At 36.4% G+C, this 22,854-nt stretch overlaps 1 protein-coding gene across 2 annotated transcripts in view; it reads right to left on the minus strand.

The window, feature by feature from the left end:
• Positions 1-22,854, minus strand: part of BMPR2 (bone morphogenetic protein receptor type 2) — a 208,266-nt gene that overhangs the window by 86,420 nt on the left and 98,992 nt on the right. For both annotated transcript variants that reach the window (XM_058300360.1, XM_058300361.1), the window contains exon 3: positions 16,250-16,420. In XM_058300360.1, the coding sequence (XP_058156343.1) occupies positions 16,250-16,420 (171 nt within the window). The remainder of the gene's footprint in view (positions 1-16,249; positions 16,421-22,854) is intronic.

A 22,854-nucleotide genomic window follows, 5' to 3' on the forward strand; every position in this document is an offset into this window, starting at 1 on the left:
AGGCTTTGAGTGAAGCATGGCCCTACCCTGTTTTGATTTAAGACTTTAAACCTTCAGAACTGAGAAACAATAAACTTGTTTTTTTAAGCCACCCAGTTTGTGGTATTTTGTTATGGCTGCCCTGGCAAATTAAGACAGCAGACATAAGAGCAAAGGTTTTAACCCAGGCATTGAGATTGACAGCCTAAGCTCTCCGTTGCCTTCTATATTGCCTCACAATAAACCAAACAAGTGAGTACCTTTGAAACCTATGTTTCCATCCCTCAAATGATCCTATTTCAGCAGATGATGAGGTTGATTTCATAGTATGGCTAGAACAGCATGTACCATTTTTTAAAGATACAATCTAAAAAGTGCTTATAACAATATTCTGAAGTTGTCACTGCATTCCCAATTTTGTGCTTGTGCAGCTACTATTTAACATTATTTTAAAGATGGTTGTTCTTCAAACCACGGTAGTTTCATTTTGGTTTTGAATGCATTCTGAGTGTTTTCATATATTCATATGACTCTAGTTTTCATAGTATGTTTGCATTTGAAATCCCAGTAAATATTTATTAGCTATATAATTCATTTCTCTATATGAAAATAAGTAGAAAATGCTCAGTAATCAGAAAGCAAGAAAAATAGGTACAGTTAAGGAAGAAAGACTGGAACACACATGGAATTAGAAATCACAAAGAAAAAGAAATTATTTCTTGATCTACATCTAACTTTGTATATTATGTGGAGATACTTTTACATTCTACCTGTGCTTAGGACTTAGATTTCACAAATTAAAAGCTCCAACTGAGTTTGGCAGTAACCAGATTAGAAAACAAGTTCTGCTTTGTTGGTCATGAAAATCAAGTAATATAAAATTTTTAAAACACCAACATGAGACATATACTTTTTTGAGAGCATAAGAGCAATATTTGTAGGGATGAGGTGAGACTGGCACTCAATAGTGGAGAACTAGCAAAACATCAGAATTAAAATTGTGTGACTAACATCAAAAACCATGTACAAATAAAATCTTGTTACCACTTCACCAAAGAATTTTTCTAAATGATACATACTTTTTTCTATTTCTATTGTCCCATGACATCTTCACTAATATTTTTAAGAAATATTTTTAAAGGTAACAACATATTTTTTTACCTCCTACGAAAATGCTTCATGAAGTACTAAGGAACTTCTTTTATCTGTTCTTATTTCTCATCTTCTGTCTAATCGATGACTTTAAATCTTTCACAGAAGTAGTAAAAATTCACTATAAATTCACAATAGCTAAAAACCTACCTGTGACCCTATGTAAATGGAAGCTTCTTTGAATGTAGGCTTTCTTTTCTAGTTTGGTGTGAGATATAGGTATTTGCTGCCATACACTGAAATTAGAATTTAAAATCAGGAAGTGGATGTGGCTCAAGCAGTTGGGCACCCACCTCCCACATGGGAGATCCTGGGTTTGGTTCCCAGTGCCTCCCTAAAGAAGACGAGCAAGACAATGAGGTGACGCGAGTTGATGCAACAAAGATGATGCCCTGAGATGATGCAATGAGGAGACATCACAAGAGGCACAACAAGCAGGGAGTGGATTTGGCCCAAGCAATTGGCCACATGGAAGGTCCCAGGTTCAGTTTCTGGTGCCCTCCTAAAAGAACACAAGCAGACAGAGAGAGCACACAACGAACAGACACAGACAGAGAGAGCAAACAGCAACTGATACAAATACTTTTAAAAGTATATAAAATCTTTAACAGCACAGCAAAAATAAGAATAGGTGATTTCTTAAGCCTGGTTTAGATGCAATTCAATCTTTCTGATCAACTTGATCCAATTATCAACTTAATGAATAATGTAAATAAAAGAAAAAATATTCTACATTTTTATATAACTGCTTTTCACCCAAGAACATCAAAAGAATAGAATTTATTAGGATTATTTAATTTTAAAAATCATAATTTTTTTGTCTGCCTTTGACTGACTTATCTTGTTTACTTTACATATGTTAGGGAAATTAATTATACCAATTCCAGAAATCTTATTAAAAATTGTTCTAAACTTAGTTTAAAGTTTTTAAACCTTGCAATAATTACATGTCATTCAAACTCTGAGAATTTACAGTCAACTAAGGATGAATTAATGTTATAAGAAAGTAAAAGAATGCTATAGATGTAAGTTCGTTTAATTAAAATAAAGACTGACATTCTGCTTAAATTTAGTACGACAACTCAGAATAATCCAGTTCACTTCTTAAAGTGTTAGACTTCTGCTTTTAGGTAGTATGTGGATATATATTAGTGAAAGTAGTTCTCTTCTGTCTTATTATTCAAGAAGAAAATCTCAATTTGGTGACAGTGTATCTGTATTACCTATCAAACATATACTATTCCCCTTTTTTAACACCAAGAAAGCAAACTTTAGGTTTCAGATATTCTGACAATCAGTGGTATCTAGCAAGTTAGTAATATGCTTTTGTTTTCATTTTATCTACTTTTAAAAGTACTTTCTACATGATACTGGCTTTCCATTTTTATAGTAGTGCTGGGAATGTTCCTTTTTAAAAAGATATGTATTTTTTAAATGAGATGACAATTAAAAATAATATATAATAAAGTAATATGTCATGAATACAGAAAACATTTAAAATACTTGGTAGTATATAAATACATATTTTCAAATATACATTTTCATTTCCCCCTCCCAAAACAAACAAGTAAAGGAATAAATCAATAAATATAAACAGGCACCCATTGATAGCAGAGAGTAAGGGTTAATGAATTATACTCTGGAGCCAGAACACTTGGATTTGAATCATTGCTCTACCACTTTTTTGTTCTCACTGTAAAATAGAAATACAACAATAATCACTCCCATTGTGTTTCTGTGAGGGTGAAATGTAAAGGTTTAATGTATAAAGAGCACTTAGAACAGTGTCTGGCACATACCAAGTACTTAAAAATGTTATTTAGTCAGCTTAGATTTTACCATATGTAGCAGTTTCATATTGATGAATTCCAAAAAGAAATATTGGATTATGTTTGTAAACTGATCTTTTCCTCTGGGCATATTAGATTATATTGGATTCAGAGGTTTACTTGATTAAGTAATCAGTAAGCCTCTTGTGCCAGTAGGGCACAAAGGGGTGGTGACTCACAGATAGAAAACGTAGTAAGGGACAGAGTTGAAGGGTTCTTAATGTTGGCGTTTGCTGCTGGAGCCCCAGGAAAAGAGGAAACCCTGAGCTCAGGAAGAAGCAAGCCTTGGGAAGAAAGGAACCTTGAACCCAGAGAGAAGCAAGACCCTAGAAGAAAGGAACCCAGGAAGCCTGAGCCCTCGCAGCCGTCGGCAGCCATCTTGCTCCAACATGTAAAAAAAGACTTTGGTAAGGGAAGTATTTTATGCTTTATGACCTGGTATCTCTAAGCTCCCACCCCAAATAAATACCCTTTATAAAAATCAACCCATTTCTGTTATTTTGCATCAGCACCCCTTTGGCAGACTAATACAATATGTTAAATGCCTTTACTGAAAAGAGGCTTCTCAGTCTAATAGTTCTATAATCCTGATAAAGTGAACTAAAATTTCACTATTTGATTTATTGCACTCAGAATAAGATTCTCTAAGAATCTTCAGCTCAATGCAAATATTTCTGTGAATCAAGACCCATTAAATAATTATCCACCACTAATATCAATGCCCAGGGGGAAATAAGATTAATAGCATATGTTAATGAGGGAAAGAAAGGCAGTGCTTGGACAATATATCAGATAGGGACACTGGGCAAAATAGAGGACGGATTACCTAAGAATAAAGGAAGGACCTCAAAAAATAAAATCTCAAAAGTAAAGCACTGAATTTTCCTCAATTCCACAATTTGACTAGAGCCAGCTCTACCTTTAAGTATGCACTAAACAGGTACAGATCCATTTACTAGTGGTCTTTAAAGTTCCCAAAGAATGAGAGCAGTCACATACAGAACCTATCCCTTTAAAGAGAGACAACAATACCCTAACACCAAAACCAGATAAAAACATCACAAGAAAAGAAGACTATATACCAATACCCCTTATGAATATAGATATAAAAACCCTCAAAAAAATACCAGCAACTAAATACAACAGCATATTAAACCATATACAGTATGATCAAGTGCGGTTTATCCCAGGAATGCAGGGGTGATTCAATATAAGAAAATCAATCAAAGTAATATACTCCATTAACAGAACAAAGGAAAAAAACCACATGATCATCTCAATTGATGAAGAAAACAAATGACAAAATCCTGTACCCTTTCATGTTACAAACACTCAGAAAACTAGGAAGAGGAGGGAACTTTCTCAACAAGACAAAACACATTTATGAAAAATCCCAACCAACATCATACTCAATGGTGAAAGACTGAAAGCTTTTCCCCTAAGATTAGAAACAAGGTAAGATGCTTGCTTTCATCTCTGCTATTCAAAATTGTACTGGAAGTCCCAGCCAGAGTAATTGGATAAGAAAAGGAAATAAAGACATCCAAATTGGAAAGAAGTAAAACTCTATTCACAAAAGACATAATTTTGTATACAGAAAAGCTCAAAGAATCTATAAGAATGTTACTAGAGCTAATAAATGGAAAGTTATGGAGTTCAAGATCAACATGCAAAAATCAGTTAGGTGTCTATAAACTAGCAATGAATATTCTGAAAAAGAAACTGAGAAAAAAGTTTCATTTACAATTCATCTAAAAGAATAAAAGACCTATAAATAAATTTAACAAAGTGAAAGACTTGTACACTGAAAACTACAAATCATTGCAAAAGAAATTAAAAACCTAAATGGAAAGGAATCATGTGTTCATGAACTGAAAAGTGATTCAGTATTTTTAAGATGTCAGTACAACCCAAAGCAATCTACAGATTCAACAAAATCTCCCACAAAAATTCCAGTAGCCAGTGACATCACCAAGATGGCAAAGTAAAACACTACATGATTCTATGTTCCCACAAAAGCTTCAAACAACAAGCAAAAATGGACTGCACCAGGAGAGGATGTAGCTCAAGCGGTTGAGCGCCTGCTTTCCACATGGGAGGTCCTGAGTTCCATTCCCGGTGCCTACTAAACACACACACAAAAAACAAGCAAATAGACAAACAAAAAAACAACTCAGGGGAGCCAATGTGCCACAGTGGTTGAGAACTGGCTCCTCACTTACAAGGTTTTGGGGTTCAATGCCCAGCAATGGTACCTTACTAAAAAAAAAAAAAAGATTGTACCATCTTTCTCAGAGTTCTAGTAACTAAAGGGTTGCAGTAATAGGGCAAGTGTAAAATCAAGATAAAGAACTTTAAAATGGTAGGAAACCTAATGCTAGCCTTGTAACAACATCCTTCCCCCACACCTTCCCCAGCTTGGTGAGAAGCTGTCCTGAGCTCTTAGTGTGGGTTCTAGTCCCAGTTCTGGAGGGAGCAGAATAAGCCTTGTGCACATACTAGAGTACATGCATGTCTATGCTATCTGTCTAGTGGCAGCCTACAGAACTGACCAGGACACATCTCACAAACTTGCCTTTAAGAACATGCCCTGTGCATCAAGGCGGTTTGCACTGAGGCTAGAACGCTGTAGGAGAACAGTCAAAACACTGTCGCCTAGAGCAAAAGATTGCTGAATGTGAGACCATCACTGTAATGCCTGGGACTGGAAGGAAATCCTATATATCCTAGGGGGAAAGGGACATTAGGATGTGAGTAAATGGGAGAATTCATAGAATTATGAATTATGCTCAGGAGAAGATTCAGGCTTTAAAAAGACAAGGAAGGACTATATGCATTCACTTCAAGCTATTTTTTCTTCTTCTTCATTGTCTTTTAAATGGTACATTAAAAAATTATGAGGTCCCCATATACCCCTCACCCCACCCACGCCACCCCTCCCATCTCAACAAACTCTTCCATCATTGTGGTACATCCACTGCACCCAGCTAATACATTCTGGAGAACCGCTGCAGCACATGGACAGTGGTCCATATTGTAGTCCACACTCTCCCCCAGTCCACCCAGTGGGCCATGACACTTCAAGCTATTTGTTAAAGTTATGATTAGGCATGCTAAGATCAGAAAGAGTATTCACACAGGCCAATTATTTACTTTTGTTGTTGTTGTTGGCTCCTGCCACAACTATCAAAACTTTTGTGTGCTGCTTCAGCATCCATCTTACTTTAGCTAAGCCACTTGCCTCAACGCTGACCTGTGGCCTTTCCAACTCTGAGGTACAAACACCTCCAGATACAACCTATATCTACAACCATCACACAACCCACACACCTCACCCCAGAAGCACAAACCATCCCCACCACCTTTAGACCTCCAGTTCCTTTACCTTGTCATGTGTGTTTGCTTTAAACTACTAACCAATCCTTAACTCCCAAGGGAAATCTACCAAGCTCCATCCCAGGACCAAAATAAAGGCACAAGGTCATCGGTCCCTCCTCTTCTACTGTGCTCCCCACCTGGTGCTTGAGCCACCCAAGCCAATTTCACTTCCCATTGACCACTCACGACTCCCTTCTTTCCCTGGGACCTATGAATAATAAACTACCTATTTTCATTATTGTATCATTTTATCATTGTCACACCTGAACTCCACCCAGATCCAAATTTAAAATCCAAATTAACTAAAATAAACTAATTCAAAACAGTTCCTGGTATTGAAGGAAATCTTTATCATAACACTATTTAGATAGAAACTTAAGAAACAGACTCCTCAGTGAATAAATTCCAGAAATAAAACACTAATATTAAAATATGGAGAATCAACAAAACTAAAATTGTTGTTTGTAAAGATCAATAAATGGACAAACCTTTAGCTAGACTGACAATGGGGGGAAAAAACAAAACAGCCTATTTCCTTTGTTGCTTGTAGGTGTTATGATTTAAATCCATGAATTACTTTCACAGAGACGATCAGGCCAGTACTTGCTGGACCAAACAACTGGACATCATAGTCGCTAAACTGACACATGGAATTAACTACTATACTGGGTAAAACGGTAGATTTTATTTTTATCTTTTTGAGTAGCTGTGAAGCTGTCTTCATAGGAGCTGCACCTGCACCTACACCATTTTACATTTTCACCAATAATGCTCAAGGGTTCCTATTTCTCCACATCCTCTCCAAAATATATTTTCGTTTTTTTTTTTTAAATCCTCAGTACCTCCTAAAAAAAAAATCCCAAGAATTGGAGATGAATGGAATATCCTTTCCCCTCTCCCCTAACTCCATATCAAAGAAATCCTTGAATGATTACAATGTGAGATTCTGTGGCTCAGCACAACTACAAGAACTACATACATTAATTTATGGTCATGTCGTTAGTCAATCAGATTTCCCCTGACAACTCCTCTCTTATTATTCTTAAAGATTCATGGCTGTCATGTTTTAGCTTCTATCATTAATACATCATGGTCTTCAGCTTCATTGTATTTTATTTCTTCCAAGACTACAGTCCATAACTTAGGTTGGAAAAAAAGATTTTTTGGAGAAAAGAAAGTTATATCTTTTATTGATTCACCACCTATATTTAGTCTCATATTCCGTCATTGCTACAGGGCTTACTCTTATTTAATACATAAGGTATGCAGGTGGTTGTGACTACAGCACAAATATATACTTGATTAAAAAGACGTAACTCCAATAACAGAAATAAATGGTTTAATGTCAGGAAGTGAACTGTTCATCTTAAAACAATCCAGAGAGAAATGAACACAATTAACAGAGAAAGTAAGGACCTTCTGCTGTTCCCTAACTTCACTATTTGGCCTTTAAAGTCACAATCTACTTATATTTCTTTACTTGTATTACAAGTAAATACAAGAAGCTACAATTGTACTTTTCAAGAAAGCTTCTTTGAAACTGAGATCATGTAATATCTACTCAGGAAAAGTTTTCTATATTCCTATATTACATGAAAACTAAAATCTGAAGCTTTTTATTTTTAGGAGGGGGAAAGCAAAGAGCAACTGATAAGCCTTTTCTGTACTTTTACCATCATGATTCTAAAATAAGGAGTTAATAATTAATGTTTTGTTTTTGTCTGTACTCTTTTACTGCATTTGCTTTCCATGAACACCTGTTTATTAGTGAATGAATCCATTAAATTCAGTTTTTTGCTAGATTTTTAAAAAACATATTTCTGCTGCATCTCATCCTGCAACATGCCTACACCCATACCTTGGATGTGTACTATCTCTTTTCTTGTTTTTAACTCTTGTTACTGGTCTTCAAAATTTTTTACTTAATTTAAAATATATATATTCCTTTCAATCCATTGGCAATGTTTCAGAATGTACACATTAGCACATATTCCTTTGTTTATTCATTCAACAAACATTTACTGCACTCCTACTACATTAAAGACTCTGAATTAGCACTGTGGATACAAAGGGGAATTAAAAAGTCCTATCATCAAAGACTATATGGGATGGTAGAAAACACAAACAAGGAGACAAAATAAATGAAAGTTTAGGAATGATGTCAACAACTTATTTGGAAATGGTTCTGTTTATTATTATTATTATTGAAATAATGAAAATGTTCTAATAATGACTGAAGTGATGAATGCACAACAATGTGACTATACCAAATACCACTGACTGTACACTTTGGATGAACTGTATTAATATGTAGCAATAAAATTGATTTGTTTAAAAAAATTATGTCCTGAACATGCATATAGAGAAAAGGAGAATGATAAAGCAAATACAGCAAAATGTTAATAACTGGTGAAACTGGGCAAAGAGTATATGGGAATTCTTTGTGCTAATTTTGTAATAATTTTTATAAATTTGAAATAAATTAAGAAAAAATGCTTAATTCCTTTTGGGGGGCTCAAAACATGGACACTTGATATTTATTGTCTACCAATATAATAATAGGCAAAAAGTTAAAGGAAGGTAAGCTACAAGTCAAATGTGCTAGAGAAAGATCACTTCAGTGACCATTTTTCCTGAGTTTAGCGTAGCTACTCATTAGAACAGAGGGTTTATTTCTAACTGAACTACCGACATATTAGGATGACATCCTCAAATAGTTTATAGATGTGAAAACACTAAGAAAATTTTAAATACTATGCAAAATATTAAAAATACTATGCAAAAGTAAAACTATGTCAGTCATTATGAAAATGATAATATTTCAGTGAACACTGAATCAGAGAAGTAATGAACACTTTATATTAAGGGCTTTAATGAGTTATAATTTAAACACAAAAAAATAAGCACTGAATTTTCATTGAGAAATAGTAAGTGTGTGTCTTCAGAGAAAGCAGAGGTTTAAAGGTTTTATAATAGAACGACAACAAAATAATTTTTACAAGGTATACTAAATTACTGTTTAAAATGTAGCTCCTGCAAACCCTGTGGATATGAACAGAAACATGACAAAGGATTGAAATGAATAAATTTCAGATTTTTAAAATCATTTTCTTCATAGCTACTTAGTTTCATTATTGATAAATAATGGATACAACAAATGGACAAAGAATACAGGGAAGTGCAAAACAGAGAAAAAACAAAAACCAACGTAACCCTTACTAATAAAAAGGCAAATCATTTTTCAAAAAGACCTCAAAGTTTTTTAAAAATAATACTAAATGCTGATTAAAACATGATGAAATAGGAATCAGATGTGGCTCAAGCAGTTGGATGCCTGCCTACCACATGGGAGGTCCAGGGTTTGTTTCCTAATACCTCCTAAAGAAGATGAGCAAGACAGCAAGCTGATGTGGCAGGATGGCACAATGATCACAACAAGGAAACACAATGAGAGACATAGCAAGGAGCAGAGATGGCTCAAATGATTGGTATACATAGGAGGTCCTGGGTTTGTTTCTGGTGCCTCCTAAAAAAATTCGATGACGACAACAAGAAGACACACCAAGTGTGAACAATGAAGGGGGGGTGAACAAATAAATAAAATAAATATTTTTTAAAAAGACAGGGAAAATGCTCTCTTCTACATCATTGGTGGGAAAATGAACTGTTTCAAACATCTGAAAAGCAATTAAACCATGTGTGAGTAACTTTAATATGTTACGACTAGACACAAAAAATTCAAATTCTAGGAATTAAAATTTTATAAAAATTATATATACAAAGATGCTTATTGGAATGAAAAACTACAAACAGCCTAAATGCCCAAAATCAGAATGGATAAAGAAAATATCTAGTTGATAAAATATTATACAGCTATTAAAATTCACAGATATGAAGACTATATAATATCCTTGAAAATACTTATTATGTTAAACAAAAAATCAGGATCTAAAATGTTTGTATAGGCGGTGGACTTGGCCCAGTGGTTAGGGCATCTGTCTACAACATGGGAGGTCCGCGGTTCAAACCCCGTGCCTACTTGACCTGTGTGGAGCTGGCCCATGCGCAGAGAGTACCGTGCCACGCAGGGGTGTCCCTGTGTAGGGGAGTCCCACGCGCAAGGAGTGCACCCCGTAAGGAGAGCCACCCAGCGTGAAAGAAAGTGCAGCCTGCCCAGGAATGGTGCTGCACACATGGAGAGCTGACACGACAAGATAATGCAACAAAAAGAAACACAGATTCCCATGCCACTGACAACAGAACCGGACAAAGAAGACGCAGCAAACAGACACAGAGAACAGACAGCCGGGGTGGGGGTGGGGGATAAATAAATAAATAAATAAATAAATAAATAAATAATTCTTTTTAAAAAATAATAAAATAAAATAAAATAAAATAAAAATAAAATAAAATAAAATGTTTGTATAGGGAGGCGGACTTGGCCCAATGGATAGGGCGTCCGTCTACCACATGGGAGGTCCGCGGTTCAAATCCTGGGCTTCCTTGACCCGTGTGGAGCTGGCCCATCACAGCGCTGATGTGCGCAAGGGGTGCCATGCAATGCAGGGGTGTCCCCTGCGTGGGGGAGCCCCATGCGCAAGGAGTGCATCCAGTAAGGAGAGCCGCCCAGTGTGAAGAAAGTGCAGCCTGCCCAAGAATGGCGCCACACACACGGAGAGCTGACACAACAAGATGACACAACAAAAAGAAACACAGATTCCTGGTGCTGCTGATAAGGATAGAAGCGGTCACAGAAGAACACACAGCGAATGGACACAGAGAGCAGACGACTGGGGGGCGGGGTGGGGAAGGGGAAAGAAATTAATAAAAATAAATAAATCTTTAAAAAAAATGCAATAAAATAAAATGTTTGTATAGGGAAGTGGATTTGGCTCAACAGATAGAGCATCTGCCTACCACATAGGAGGTACAGGATTCAAACCCAGAGCCTCCTGACCCATGTGGTGAGCTGGCCCACAAGCCGTGCTAATGCACACAAGAAGTGCCATGCCACGCAGGGGTGTCCCCTGCATAGGGGAGTCCCATGTGCAAGGAGTGCGCCCCTGAAGGAAAGGCACCCTACGTGAAAAAAGTGCAGTCTGTCCAGGAGTGGGACCGTACACATGGAGAGCTGGCGCAGCAAGATGATGCAACAAAAAGAGACACAGATTCCCAGTGCCGCTGACAAGAATACAAGTGGACGAAGAAGAACACACAGTGAACGGACACAGAGAGCAGAAAAGCAGGGGATGGGAGAGAAATAAAAAATAAATCTTTCATAAAATAAAATATTTGTATATTACTAATCCAGCTGTACAAAAAGTAAGCAAAGAAATGCAACTAAAAAGAAACAAAGTATCAACAATAGTTGTATAAATGTAGAGATTAGAGATTATTTTTCTTTAAATCATTTTCCTATTTTTCCAAATTAATGAGCTGCTATTGCTATACAATTCTATCATACAAACAATACATAAATATATAGTCATTATAAAGATTCAGCAATATGAAAGTACAGAAATAACCTTCCCCATCAACAGTCACCTGACAATATCCCCCTTCTCTTCTATCTTTGATAACAGTTTGCAAAATGTTTCCAGTAATATTTAAACATGCTTTTGTTTAATAAATATTTATTAATAACTAGTATTTTTATAGTGAAAAATTTAAAAGGAGAAAATATCAATCACCACCATCAAATTTTGTACGTTTTATTATATGGCAATGAAAAATATGTTCTGCTTCTTAGCTTTAAAATATTTTTAAAATTTTTATTCTAAAATAAACTTATAGGACAGTTACTAAAATAATACAAAACACATTCAGAGAACTCAAACTTACCCCTACCCTGATACTCAGATCTACCAACTTTTAACATTTTTCCCCATTTGCCTTCTCACTCTATACTCTATCATTCTATTAAACACTTAAGAGTAGGCTGTATACATCATGTTCCTTGAACATTTAATACTTCCATGTATTTTTTCCTAAAAACAAGGATATTCACTTATGTAACCACCTTAAGTATGGTTTCAACTTTTATATTTTAATTTATTTCTCTAAACTTCAACACTTAAAGCTATTTTTCTTTTGGTCAAACAGCTATTGTTTGCAGACTGAACGTCTGGCACTATTTATCACAGTGGTTGTTTTTGTGAAGGTTAATGAAAAAGCCAATATTCAGCTTGTTTGCTAACTTTATCTTCACTTGATTTTTCATTTGAAGGAGAACAGAATATAGAAATTGAATCAATCCTACCAAATCAGAGCACTTTACTTAATTATGTTCCCTTTTTATGGGGACAGTACTATCAAGTCATACTGGCAATACTTGGGTCAAAAGATTACAGCAGGGAAGCCAGTATAGCTCAGTGATTGAGTGCCAGTTTTCTACAAACGAGGTACCAGGTTCAATTCCCAGCCCTGATACCTCAAAAAAAAAAAAAAAAACCAAAAAAAAAAACCCAGGAGATCACAGTAGATCAAGATCTGGCTAACAGTCTATAATGTAAGGCATCTGTAAAAAATTTTTAAGGAGAACTTATGCCAAAATCACTTCTTATCTTTCATCTACGTAGATGTAAAAGAGAAAATTAGAGAGGCCTTGTTTTGTTTGGTTGTTTGGGGAAAATAAATGAGCCCAATTCAGTATAATCTCCAAAAAAAAAGGTCTTGAGTAGGAAAATATTACATAGAGAAAACTTCCTATTACTTATAGCTTAGCATTTCATCAACAAATTGAAGGAAATAATCCAAAATTTAAGATCTAAGAGTATGTACTTGTTAAATCTGTTAACTGAGAGAATTCCTGAGAAATGTTACATATTTAACATTTTACCATATTTGGTAAAATGTTAAGGCATATTTAACATTTTTACCTTATTTGGTAAAATGTTAAGGCATATTTAACATTTTTACCTTATTTGGTAAAATGTTAACAATTCACCTTATTTGCTTTATCATTCTCTTTACCAATACATGGACACTCACATACATGTGGATATGATGTTTTCTGAGCCATTTGAGGGTAGGTTATATACATCAGGCCTCTTATTCTTAAACACTTCTGAGAGTACTTCCTAAGTATATGAATATTCTATTATACAGTCACAGTACTAATATCAGCTCTAGTAAATTTAACATTGAAACAACACATTTCACTAATCATTTTTTCAATTAACCCAACAATACCCTTTATCATATTTTCCCCCTTCAGTACAGAACATTTAGTATTGCTTAGTTGTCAGGTCTTTTTCGCCTCCTTTAATCTGAATCTTTTCCACAGTCCTTCTTTGTCTTTTATGATACTGATACTTTTTAAGGGCACAGATGCCATTTTATAATTTAACACTCCTAATCTGGGGTTTATCTGATGTTCCTTCATGATTAAATTCAGGTTATGCATTCCGGGCTGGAATACAGGACTAGATTACTGATGCTTCTCAGGGTATCCTGGATGTCCATCTGTTTTTCATTGGTGATTTTCGTTTTGATCACCCAATCGAGATACTGTTCAATTTCACCACTTTATAATTACTAAATTTCCCCTTGCAACTAACAAGCAATATATGGGGAAATACTTTAAAACAATTCAAATATCCTCAATCCTCATTGAAATTCCCCCTAGATTTAGTTTCTTTTGATGATTCTTGCCTGAGCTAGTCCTTAACATGATGGTTGCAGAATGATGATAACTAGCACTCCTACATTTACCAGTTGGCACTTGGCATTCTGCTGTATGCAAATGCTCTTCTCTCTTTCTGTATTATAGGTACATATTCATGAATTAATTTTCCCTCCATGATTTATAGCAATGGCTGTACTTAATTACTTGAGCACTCAAATTGCCCCTAGATATAGCCAATAGGAGCTTTGTCAAGTTGGCTCCTACGTCCTTGTGACAAATATGTGTTATATTTTTTAGTACTTCCTTCCTTTCTTTCTAAAATTACAAAATGTTCCAGGCTTATCTCGCATCTATCATACACAGCCTTGGAACAAGTCATTTTTCCAACGAGCTCGTATTCCTTTTAGCAGACAATGGTATTAGAAACTGAGATATGGGCATTACTCCTAGGGTGCCTTTGCTTCTTGTCCCTTTCAGCAGATAGAGGTAAGAGATTTACGTATGTGGGGAAGCAGATATGGCTCAAGTGACTGAGCTCCTGCCTACTACACAGGAATCTCAGGTTCAATTCACAATGCCTCCTGGAGAAGATGAGCAAGACAGCGAGCTGACGCAACAAGATGATGCAACAAAGAGACACAAAGAGGAAAGACCAAGAGAGACACAACAAACCAGGATGCTGAGGTGGCTCAAGTGATTAGGTGCCTCTCTCTCACATGGGAGGCCCCAGGTTTGGTTACCAGTGCCTCCTAAAGAGAAGATGAGCAGATACAGAGAGCACACAACAAACAGACACAGAGAGCAAACAGTGAGCACAAGCAACTGGTGTGGGGGTGGGTGGGATAAATAAATAAATCTTTAAAAAAAAAGAGATTTATATATGTATATATACACCTATATAAGTATATACAGATACATATATACACATATATGTATATACACCGTGACTGACAAACATGCATGCACACATACACATGCATATTTTTAAAATCGTTTAAGTCTACAATGATACCTAAATTACAGTAGGTTTCCAAAAGGGTTCTCTTTTGCTTCTCCCGATTCCATAACAACATGTCCCTTTTTTTGTTTTTTTTCCAGTAAGACCCGGCTTCCAAGAATATCAACACATATACTCATTTTCTTAACCCTGTAATACATCTACAATTGTAGGATTGCTTTGTCCACGCTATTTTGTCCATTTTAAAAAGAGTTCAGGATTTGTGATCAAGTCTCCTTCTGACATCTTACCCTGCCCCAGAACTATTCAAATACCATGTAAGTTATACTTGGATTAGTTCTTTCTTTTTCCTTTAAGTGTGGTTACAGGATTTATCTGAAACTAAATCAAGTTCATTTGCTTCAGTTTTACTTTCAGTGTTAGGTTTTCCCCCCTTCTCATCCTTACTGGTGTGTTTTCATTTTGTGCATATGTAGAAGAGAAAATAATTTCAAAACTTAAAATTATATACTTCTGGGGAGCTGATGTAGTTCAAGTGGTTGAGTGCCTGGTTCCCACTATGAGAGCCCGGGTCTGATCCCTGGTACCTCCTAAAAAAAAAAATTTTATTTCTTCCCATTTCCTCTATCCACTGTAAGTAAACAACTCCATTATTTTGTCTTTTATCTTTCCTGTGCTTCTTTTTGTAAAGAGAAACAGATATAGATATGCTTTCTTCTTTCTCTTTCATTTTTACATAAAACACAGCATACTAAATATATGACTATTTGTACTTTGCTTTTTTACCTAACATTATCTCGGAACTTACTCCGTATCAGTTTGCAGCAGTAGAAATCATTTTTTTCTTATAGCATCTACAGTTAATACTTCATTACATGTATGTACAATAATGTATTTCAACCACTGCTATTCTTGGACATTTAGGTAGTTCCCAATATAATGTAGTTACAAATAATACTGCAGTGAATAACTCTGTGAATATGTATTTTCATACTGTTCAAAGTATATTCAAGATAAATTCCTAGAAATGGGGGTGATGGGTGGAAAAGTAAATGCACATGTAGCTTTTTTTAATATTGCCAAGTTTTCCTCAGTTGTGACTGGAAAATACTATATTTTAATTCAAACTTATCTGGTAATAAACTGATACCTTGGAAATCCAGGTCCAGCTCTTCAGGATTTCAGATATTAAGAAGATATACCCTTATGATACTGAAACTCTCCCTTTCAATCCTGCCAACCCTGAATATTTTTGTATTTTTTAATACTTTGCAAATCTTCAGAGAAAGGAATTACAAAGAAACAGAAGTTACTTTAACTACTTACTTAGTGGTGTTGTGTCAGGAGGTGGAAAATTCTCAGTAAAGTTGACATTACATAAGTCTGTGCTACAGCAGCAGAAACGGTATGTTCCATTCTGAATTGAGGGAGGGGTGGTAGTTACTACACATTCTTCAAAGTGACACTCTTGGGGATCTCCAATGTGAGACCAACATCCTGCAAATCAATATTAATATAAAAAATATTAATGTATACTATAAAATATGATGAACAAAACTAAAAGGAAAACAACAAACTAAGAAATATTTTTAATAGATGTGACAGAGTAAGTACACATAAGCTATTCTCTTACAAACCAATAGGAAACATTCATTTTTAAGAAACAAAGATGACAGAGTACACAACAGGCATTTCACCCCTTCAGCTCCAAAGAAAAGCCATCAACAAAATGTTTAAGTCATCATTTATGTACAAAATACAAATGAAAGCTATACTAAGATTTCATTTTTGTCTGTACCTATTAAACTGTTCTAGATTTAAGATATAATAACAGAACTTTTGGGAGAATGGTGGACTAGAAAGCCTTCGGATTCTCACTTCTCCCAAAAAAATAGCTAAAGGACAGGCAGAAATGGCCTGGGGGAAAAGTTCTAGGGTTTAGAACATCAGGGTAAGGCAGGACCACCCAGAAGAGAGAGGCGCACAGTAAAAGAACCTCACCTTTAAGGCCTTAAGCAGAAGCTGCAGATGCAGCTGCTGACACCCCTCCCCCATCCTATCATCCTGGGAGACAACAAACAGAAGGGGCTGCAAGGATTCAACTCCCCAGGAAAGGGGAGCGAAAGGGATGCAACCTAGGGTTGACTCAGCTTTTAAACCACAAATTTGGTCTGCTGTGTCCTGCAAGCCCTTCCAGACCAATGGGGCTGAGCCAATATTTGTCCTGGGAGCCAGCAATGGACTAAAGAGATCCAACCCTCTCAAATCACCATCCCTACTAACAGAGTTTGTACATGGAGGAATTATTTCCTACCCAGAAAAGGGGAGGAAAACTATCACTGAGAAAGTTTAATTAGCTAGGTTCTTAGCCTCCAGGCAGGATCCTCTGTCACAATGACAGAGTCTGTGTTGCGGCAAACATATTTCCAACCAGCTTTGAACTGAAGAGTGCCATCTGCTGGACAACCAAGGAAGTGTATTTGAGGAAATTAAAAGTATGTAAGAGAGACTTTTTCCGGCCTTCCTCCTTCCCTGAGGCTCTTGGAAGTTGTCTGCAAAACATTACAAGATCCAGGGCCCAGATCTGACCAACTAACAAACAATCCTAAAGACTTAGAATAGGTTGAACCAAGAATCAAAAAATGACCATAACACAGCCTCCTGCCACTAAATTCCTACAAAAGAAAGAGAAATTGAGCATCAGAGTAAACTCACCATCATAATCAGATGCCTAGACAGCAGCAAAAAATTACAAGCCATACTAAGAAAATGGAAGAAATGACCCAAGCAAATGAATATATCCAAGCCCCAGATGAGACACAGGATTTGAGACAACTGATTAAGAAGATTTATACAAATTCCAAAATCAAACTAATGAATTAAAAGACAATATGGCTAGAGAAAGGACACAAAGAAGTCACTGAGCTAGCACAAAGAAGAATGTGAAAACCTGAAAAGAAAAATAACAGCTCATAGGAATGAAAGACACGATACAGGAGATCAAAAACACATTAGCCACATTTTATTTATCCATTCTAGAAAATGACCTTGAATAAAAGGGGTAAATGGAAAGGACAAATGAGTTTACATGGCTATGAGTCTCCAAAAAAGAGTCAGGAGGTCACTAGAGGGGTCGCCCTTATGCACACCTTGGCAGAGTCCCAGAGACAGCTAAAGTAGATACAACCCCAGGTATTGGTTCTTCTGAGGGCTACAGAGACCCACAGGTTCTATGGTCAAGGCAGATGGAGTTCAGTGCCATGTCAGTTCACCCTACTTTGCAGTTTGTGTTCCTGAGTGTGATGGAGTTGGACTCAGATGTGATCTTTGTTCACAAGCCTCTCCTGTTACTTTTACTGGACCTGTGGTTGGTGCCGGGGTTTAGTGGAAACTCAGGCGACCTGAATCTCTGGACTGTCCATGTGATAGCCAGGCCCTGAGCCTCAAAAGACATGCAACTCCTACCCTCTGGTTTATTGGACTTACCCCAGCCAGCTAACAGGGAGGTGAAGAAGGTCAACCACCACACCAGGGAGCCAAGAGTGCCTACAACTGCAAGCAGGAGAATTGTATCCATCATCCAAGTGGAATCTAAGCACCCCCTTGATATAGAGGTGGAATGGACATAACCATCCCAGGGTCCACAGAATGGAGGAATACAGTATGGATTAGAGTGGACTTACTGATATTCTATTCTGGAACTATTGTGATTAGTAATGGAAGTAAATGTAGCACTGATGTGGAGAAAGTGGCCACGGCTGCTGCTGAGGGTAGGGAGTAGAAAGAAGAGTTATGATGTGGAAGCATTTTCAGGACTTGGAGTTGTCCTGGGTGGTACTGCAGGGACAGTTACTGGACATTGTATATCCTCCCATGGCCCACTGGGTGGACTGGGGGAGAGCGCAAACTATAATGTGGACCATTGACCATGTGGTGCAGCAGTGCTCAGAGATGTATTCACCAAGTGCAATGAATGTCCCATGATGATGGAGGAGGTTGTTGTTATGGGAGGAGTGGGGTGAGGGAGGTGGGGAGGGTATATGGTGATCTAATATTTTTTTAATGTAACATTTAAAAAAATAATAAACACACACACACAACCACATTAGCAGCATACAACTGGAGACTCGAAATGATAGAAGAATAATACAGAAGACAAAGTAGCTGAAATTGAAGGTAGTGAAGAATGGAGGGAGAGAAAAGGTTGGAAAAAATTGAGCAGGGGCTCAGGGAGTTGAATAATAATATGAAATGCAACAACATACATGTGATGGGAGGTCCAGAAGGAGAAGAGAAAGGAAAAGGGGCAGAAAGAGTATTTGAGGACATAATGGCTGAAAATGTCCCAACTCCCAGGAAGGAAATGAATTTATATGTCCAAGAGGTACAGCATATCCTAATCAGAATAAATCCAAATAGATTTACTCCAAGATACAAACTATGCACAATGTCAAATGCCAAAGATAAAGAGAAAATTGAGAGAAGCAAGGGAGAAGCAAACTATCACACACAAGGGAAGCCAATAAGACTTAGTGCAGATTTCTCATCAGAAACCATGGAAGCAAAAATACAGTGGTATAATATAATTAGAATACTGAAAGAGAAAAATTGGCAGCCAAGAATTCTTCATCCAGCAAAACTGTCCTGCAAATATGAAGGTGAGTTTAAAATACTCACAAGTGAACTCAGAAACTAAGAGAGTTTGTAAAAAAGAATCCAGCTTTGCAGGAAGTATTAAAGGGAGCCTTATAGCCTGAAAGAAAAAGACAAGAGAGAGAAGGATGGAGGAGAATATATAAAGCAAGAAAGGGGGATCGGGTGTAGACCAGTGGTTGAGCATCTGCTTCACATGTATGAGCTTCTGGGTTCAATCACTAGTACGTCCTTAAAAAAAAAAAAAAAAAATAGTAAAAAGTATAACCAAAAGAGTAAAAAAGACAGACAAAAATAAGATATGACATGAAAACCAAAAAATAAACTGGTAGAATTATGTATTTACAGTAATATCATTGAAAGTGAATGGATCAAACTACCCCAATCAAAAGGCACAGGATGACAGAATGGTTTTAAAAACATGAGCCATCCATATATTGTCTGCAAGAGAATCATCTTAGACCCAGGGTGAAAGAGTGAAAAAAAATACTCCACGCAAACAGTAATCAAAAAAAGAGCAGGGGTAGCTATACAAATGTCAGACAAACAGACTTTAAGTGCAAAGAATTTATAAGAGATACAGAGGACATTAAATATTAATAAAAGGGATAATACACCAGGAAGAAATAACAGTCATAAATGTCTATGCCCTTAACCAGGGTACCCCAAAATATATGAGGCAAACTCTGGCAAAACTGAAGAGAGAAATAGACATATCTACAATAATAGTTGGAGACTTTAACACACCACTCATATCTTTAGATAGAACAACTAGACAGAAGATTAGCAAAGAAACAGAGAACTTGAACCATATGATAATTGAGCTAGACCTAACAGACATATACAGAACCCTGCATCCCAAATCAGAGGGCTATACATTCTTTTCAAGTGCTAATAGATCTCCCTCTAGGGAAGATATCACATGTTGGGTCACCAGGCAAGTCACAATAAATATAAAAAGTGTGAAATTATACAAAGCACTTTCTTAGGTCATAATGAAATGAAACTGGAAATCAGTAATATCCAAGAAAGGAAAAATTTTGCAAATATGTGGAGGTTGAACAACATATTCTAAAAAAAATCGGTGGGGCAAAGAAGAAATTGTAAGTGAAGTTTATTTTTGTTTTTTATTTTTTATTTATTTCTCTCCCCTTCCCCCCCCAATCCCAGTTGTCTGCTCTGTGTCCGTTCTCTGTGTGTTCTTCTGTGACCATTTCTATCCTTATCAGTGGCACTGGGAATCTGTGTTTCTTTTTGTTGCATCATCTTGTTGTGTCAGCTCTCCGTGTGTGCGGCACCACTCCTGGACAGGCTGCACTTTCTTTCGCACTGGCTGGCTCTCCTTACGGAGTGCATTCCTTGCGCGTGGAGCTCCCCTATGCGGGGGACACCCCTGCGTGGCATGGCACTCCTTCCATTGGGCCAAGTCCACTTCCCAGTAAGTGAAGTTAGTACATATATTGAGATCAAAGAAACTGAGCATACAATTTATCAAACATATGGAATACAGAGAAGGCAGTTCTGAGATGGAAATTTATAGCCCCAAAATACTATATTGGAAGAGAAGACTTAAAAAAAAAGACCTAATAGAACAACTGGACAAAACTAGAAAGAAAAAGAACAGCAAGCAAAAGGAAGGAAATAATAAACAGAAATAAATTAAATTGAGAACAACAAGAAGCAATAGAGAAAATCCACAAAACCAAAAGCTGGTTCTTCGAGGCGCTCAATAAAATTAACAAACACTTAGCTGGACTAACAAAGAAAAAAGAGAGAAGATGAAAATAACTAAAATCAGAAATGAAAAGGGGGACGTTAAAACTAACCCCACAGAAATAAAAAGGATCATAAGAGGATACTGAGAGAAACTGTATGACAACAAACTGGATAACCTAGATGAAATGGACAAATTCCTAGAAATGCTCAAGAAATACAAGAACTTACCAAACCAATCACATTTTGACAAAGCTACTTGAGCAAAAAATGAGTTCAGCAAATTGGCAGGATACACAATCAACATGCAGAAATCAATTGTCCTAGTACTGAACAATCTCAGGAGGAAACTGGGAAAAATTCCATTTATAATAGCAACAAAAAAGACTCAAATATCTGGGAGTCAATTTAACCCAAGAAGTACCAAAGAATAATTAACTTATATTCAGAAAATTACAAAATAATGCTAAAAGAAATCAAAGATGACCTAAACAAATGGAAAGAAATTGTGTATTCATGGATTGGATGGCTAAATATTGTGAAGATGTCAATCCTACCCAAACTGATTTACAGATTCAGTGCAATACCAATCAAAATTCCTAACAGCCTACTTTACAGAAATAAAGTCAACTACCACATTTATTTTTAGAATACCCAAAAGTATTCTAAAAAAGAAGAGCAATGAGGGAGAACTTTCACTGCCTGACATTGAAACACATTAAAAGCTACAGTAGTCAAAGCAGCATTGAATTGGCATAAAAGATAGATACATTGATCAGTGGATTAGAATTAAGAATCCAGAAATAAACCCTACCTCTCTGGCCAACTGGTTTTTGACAAACCTACCAAATTAATGTTAATGGGACAAAACAGTCTCTTCAAACTAATGGTTATGAGAGAACTGGATACCCATAATCAAAAGAATGAATGAGGACCCCTATCTCACTCCCTATATAGGAATCAACTCAAAATGGATCAAAAACCTAAATATAAAGCCAGGATCCTAAAACTACTGGAAGAAAGAAAATTCAGGGAAAATGTTTAAAAACCTGGAAGTGGAAGTTTCTTAGATCTTATACCCAAAGCACGAGAACAAAAGAAAAAGTAGGTAAATGGGACCTCCTCAAAATTAAAAACTTTTGCACCTCAAAGCACTTTGTCAAACAGGTGAAAAGACAGTCAACTCAATGGGAGAAATATTTGGAAATTGCATATCCAATAAGGATTTATTATTCATCATATATAAAGAGATGCTACAACTCAACTATAAAAAGACAAATGATCCGATTAAAAAAATGGGCAAAAGACTTGACTAAACCTTTGTCCAAAGAAGAAATTCACATGGCAAAAAAACACATGAAAAAATGTTCAACATCACTTGCAATTAGGGAAATGTAAATCAAAGCTCCAATGAGATATCATTTCATCCCTATCAGAATGACCACTATTAAGACAGAGAACTACAACTGTTGGAGAGGATATGGAGAGCAAAGAACAACTTATTCACTGTTGGTGGGAATGTAGAATGGTATAGCCACTGTGGAGGACTGTTTGGCAGTTCCTTA

Source organism: Dasypus novemcinctus, chromosome 7 (assembly GCF_030445035.2).
Source record: "Dasypus novemcinctus isolate mDasNov1 chromosome 7, mDasNov1.1.hap2, whole genome shotgun sequence".
Lineage (NCBI taxonomy): Eukaryota > Metazoa > Chordata > Mammalia > Cingulata > Dasypodidae > Dasypus > Dasypus novemcinctus.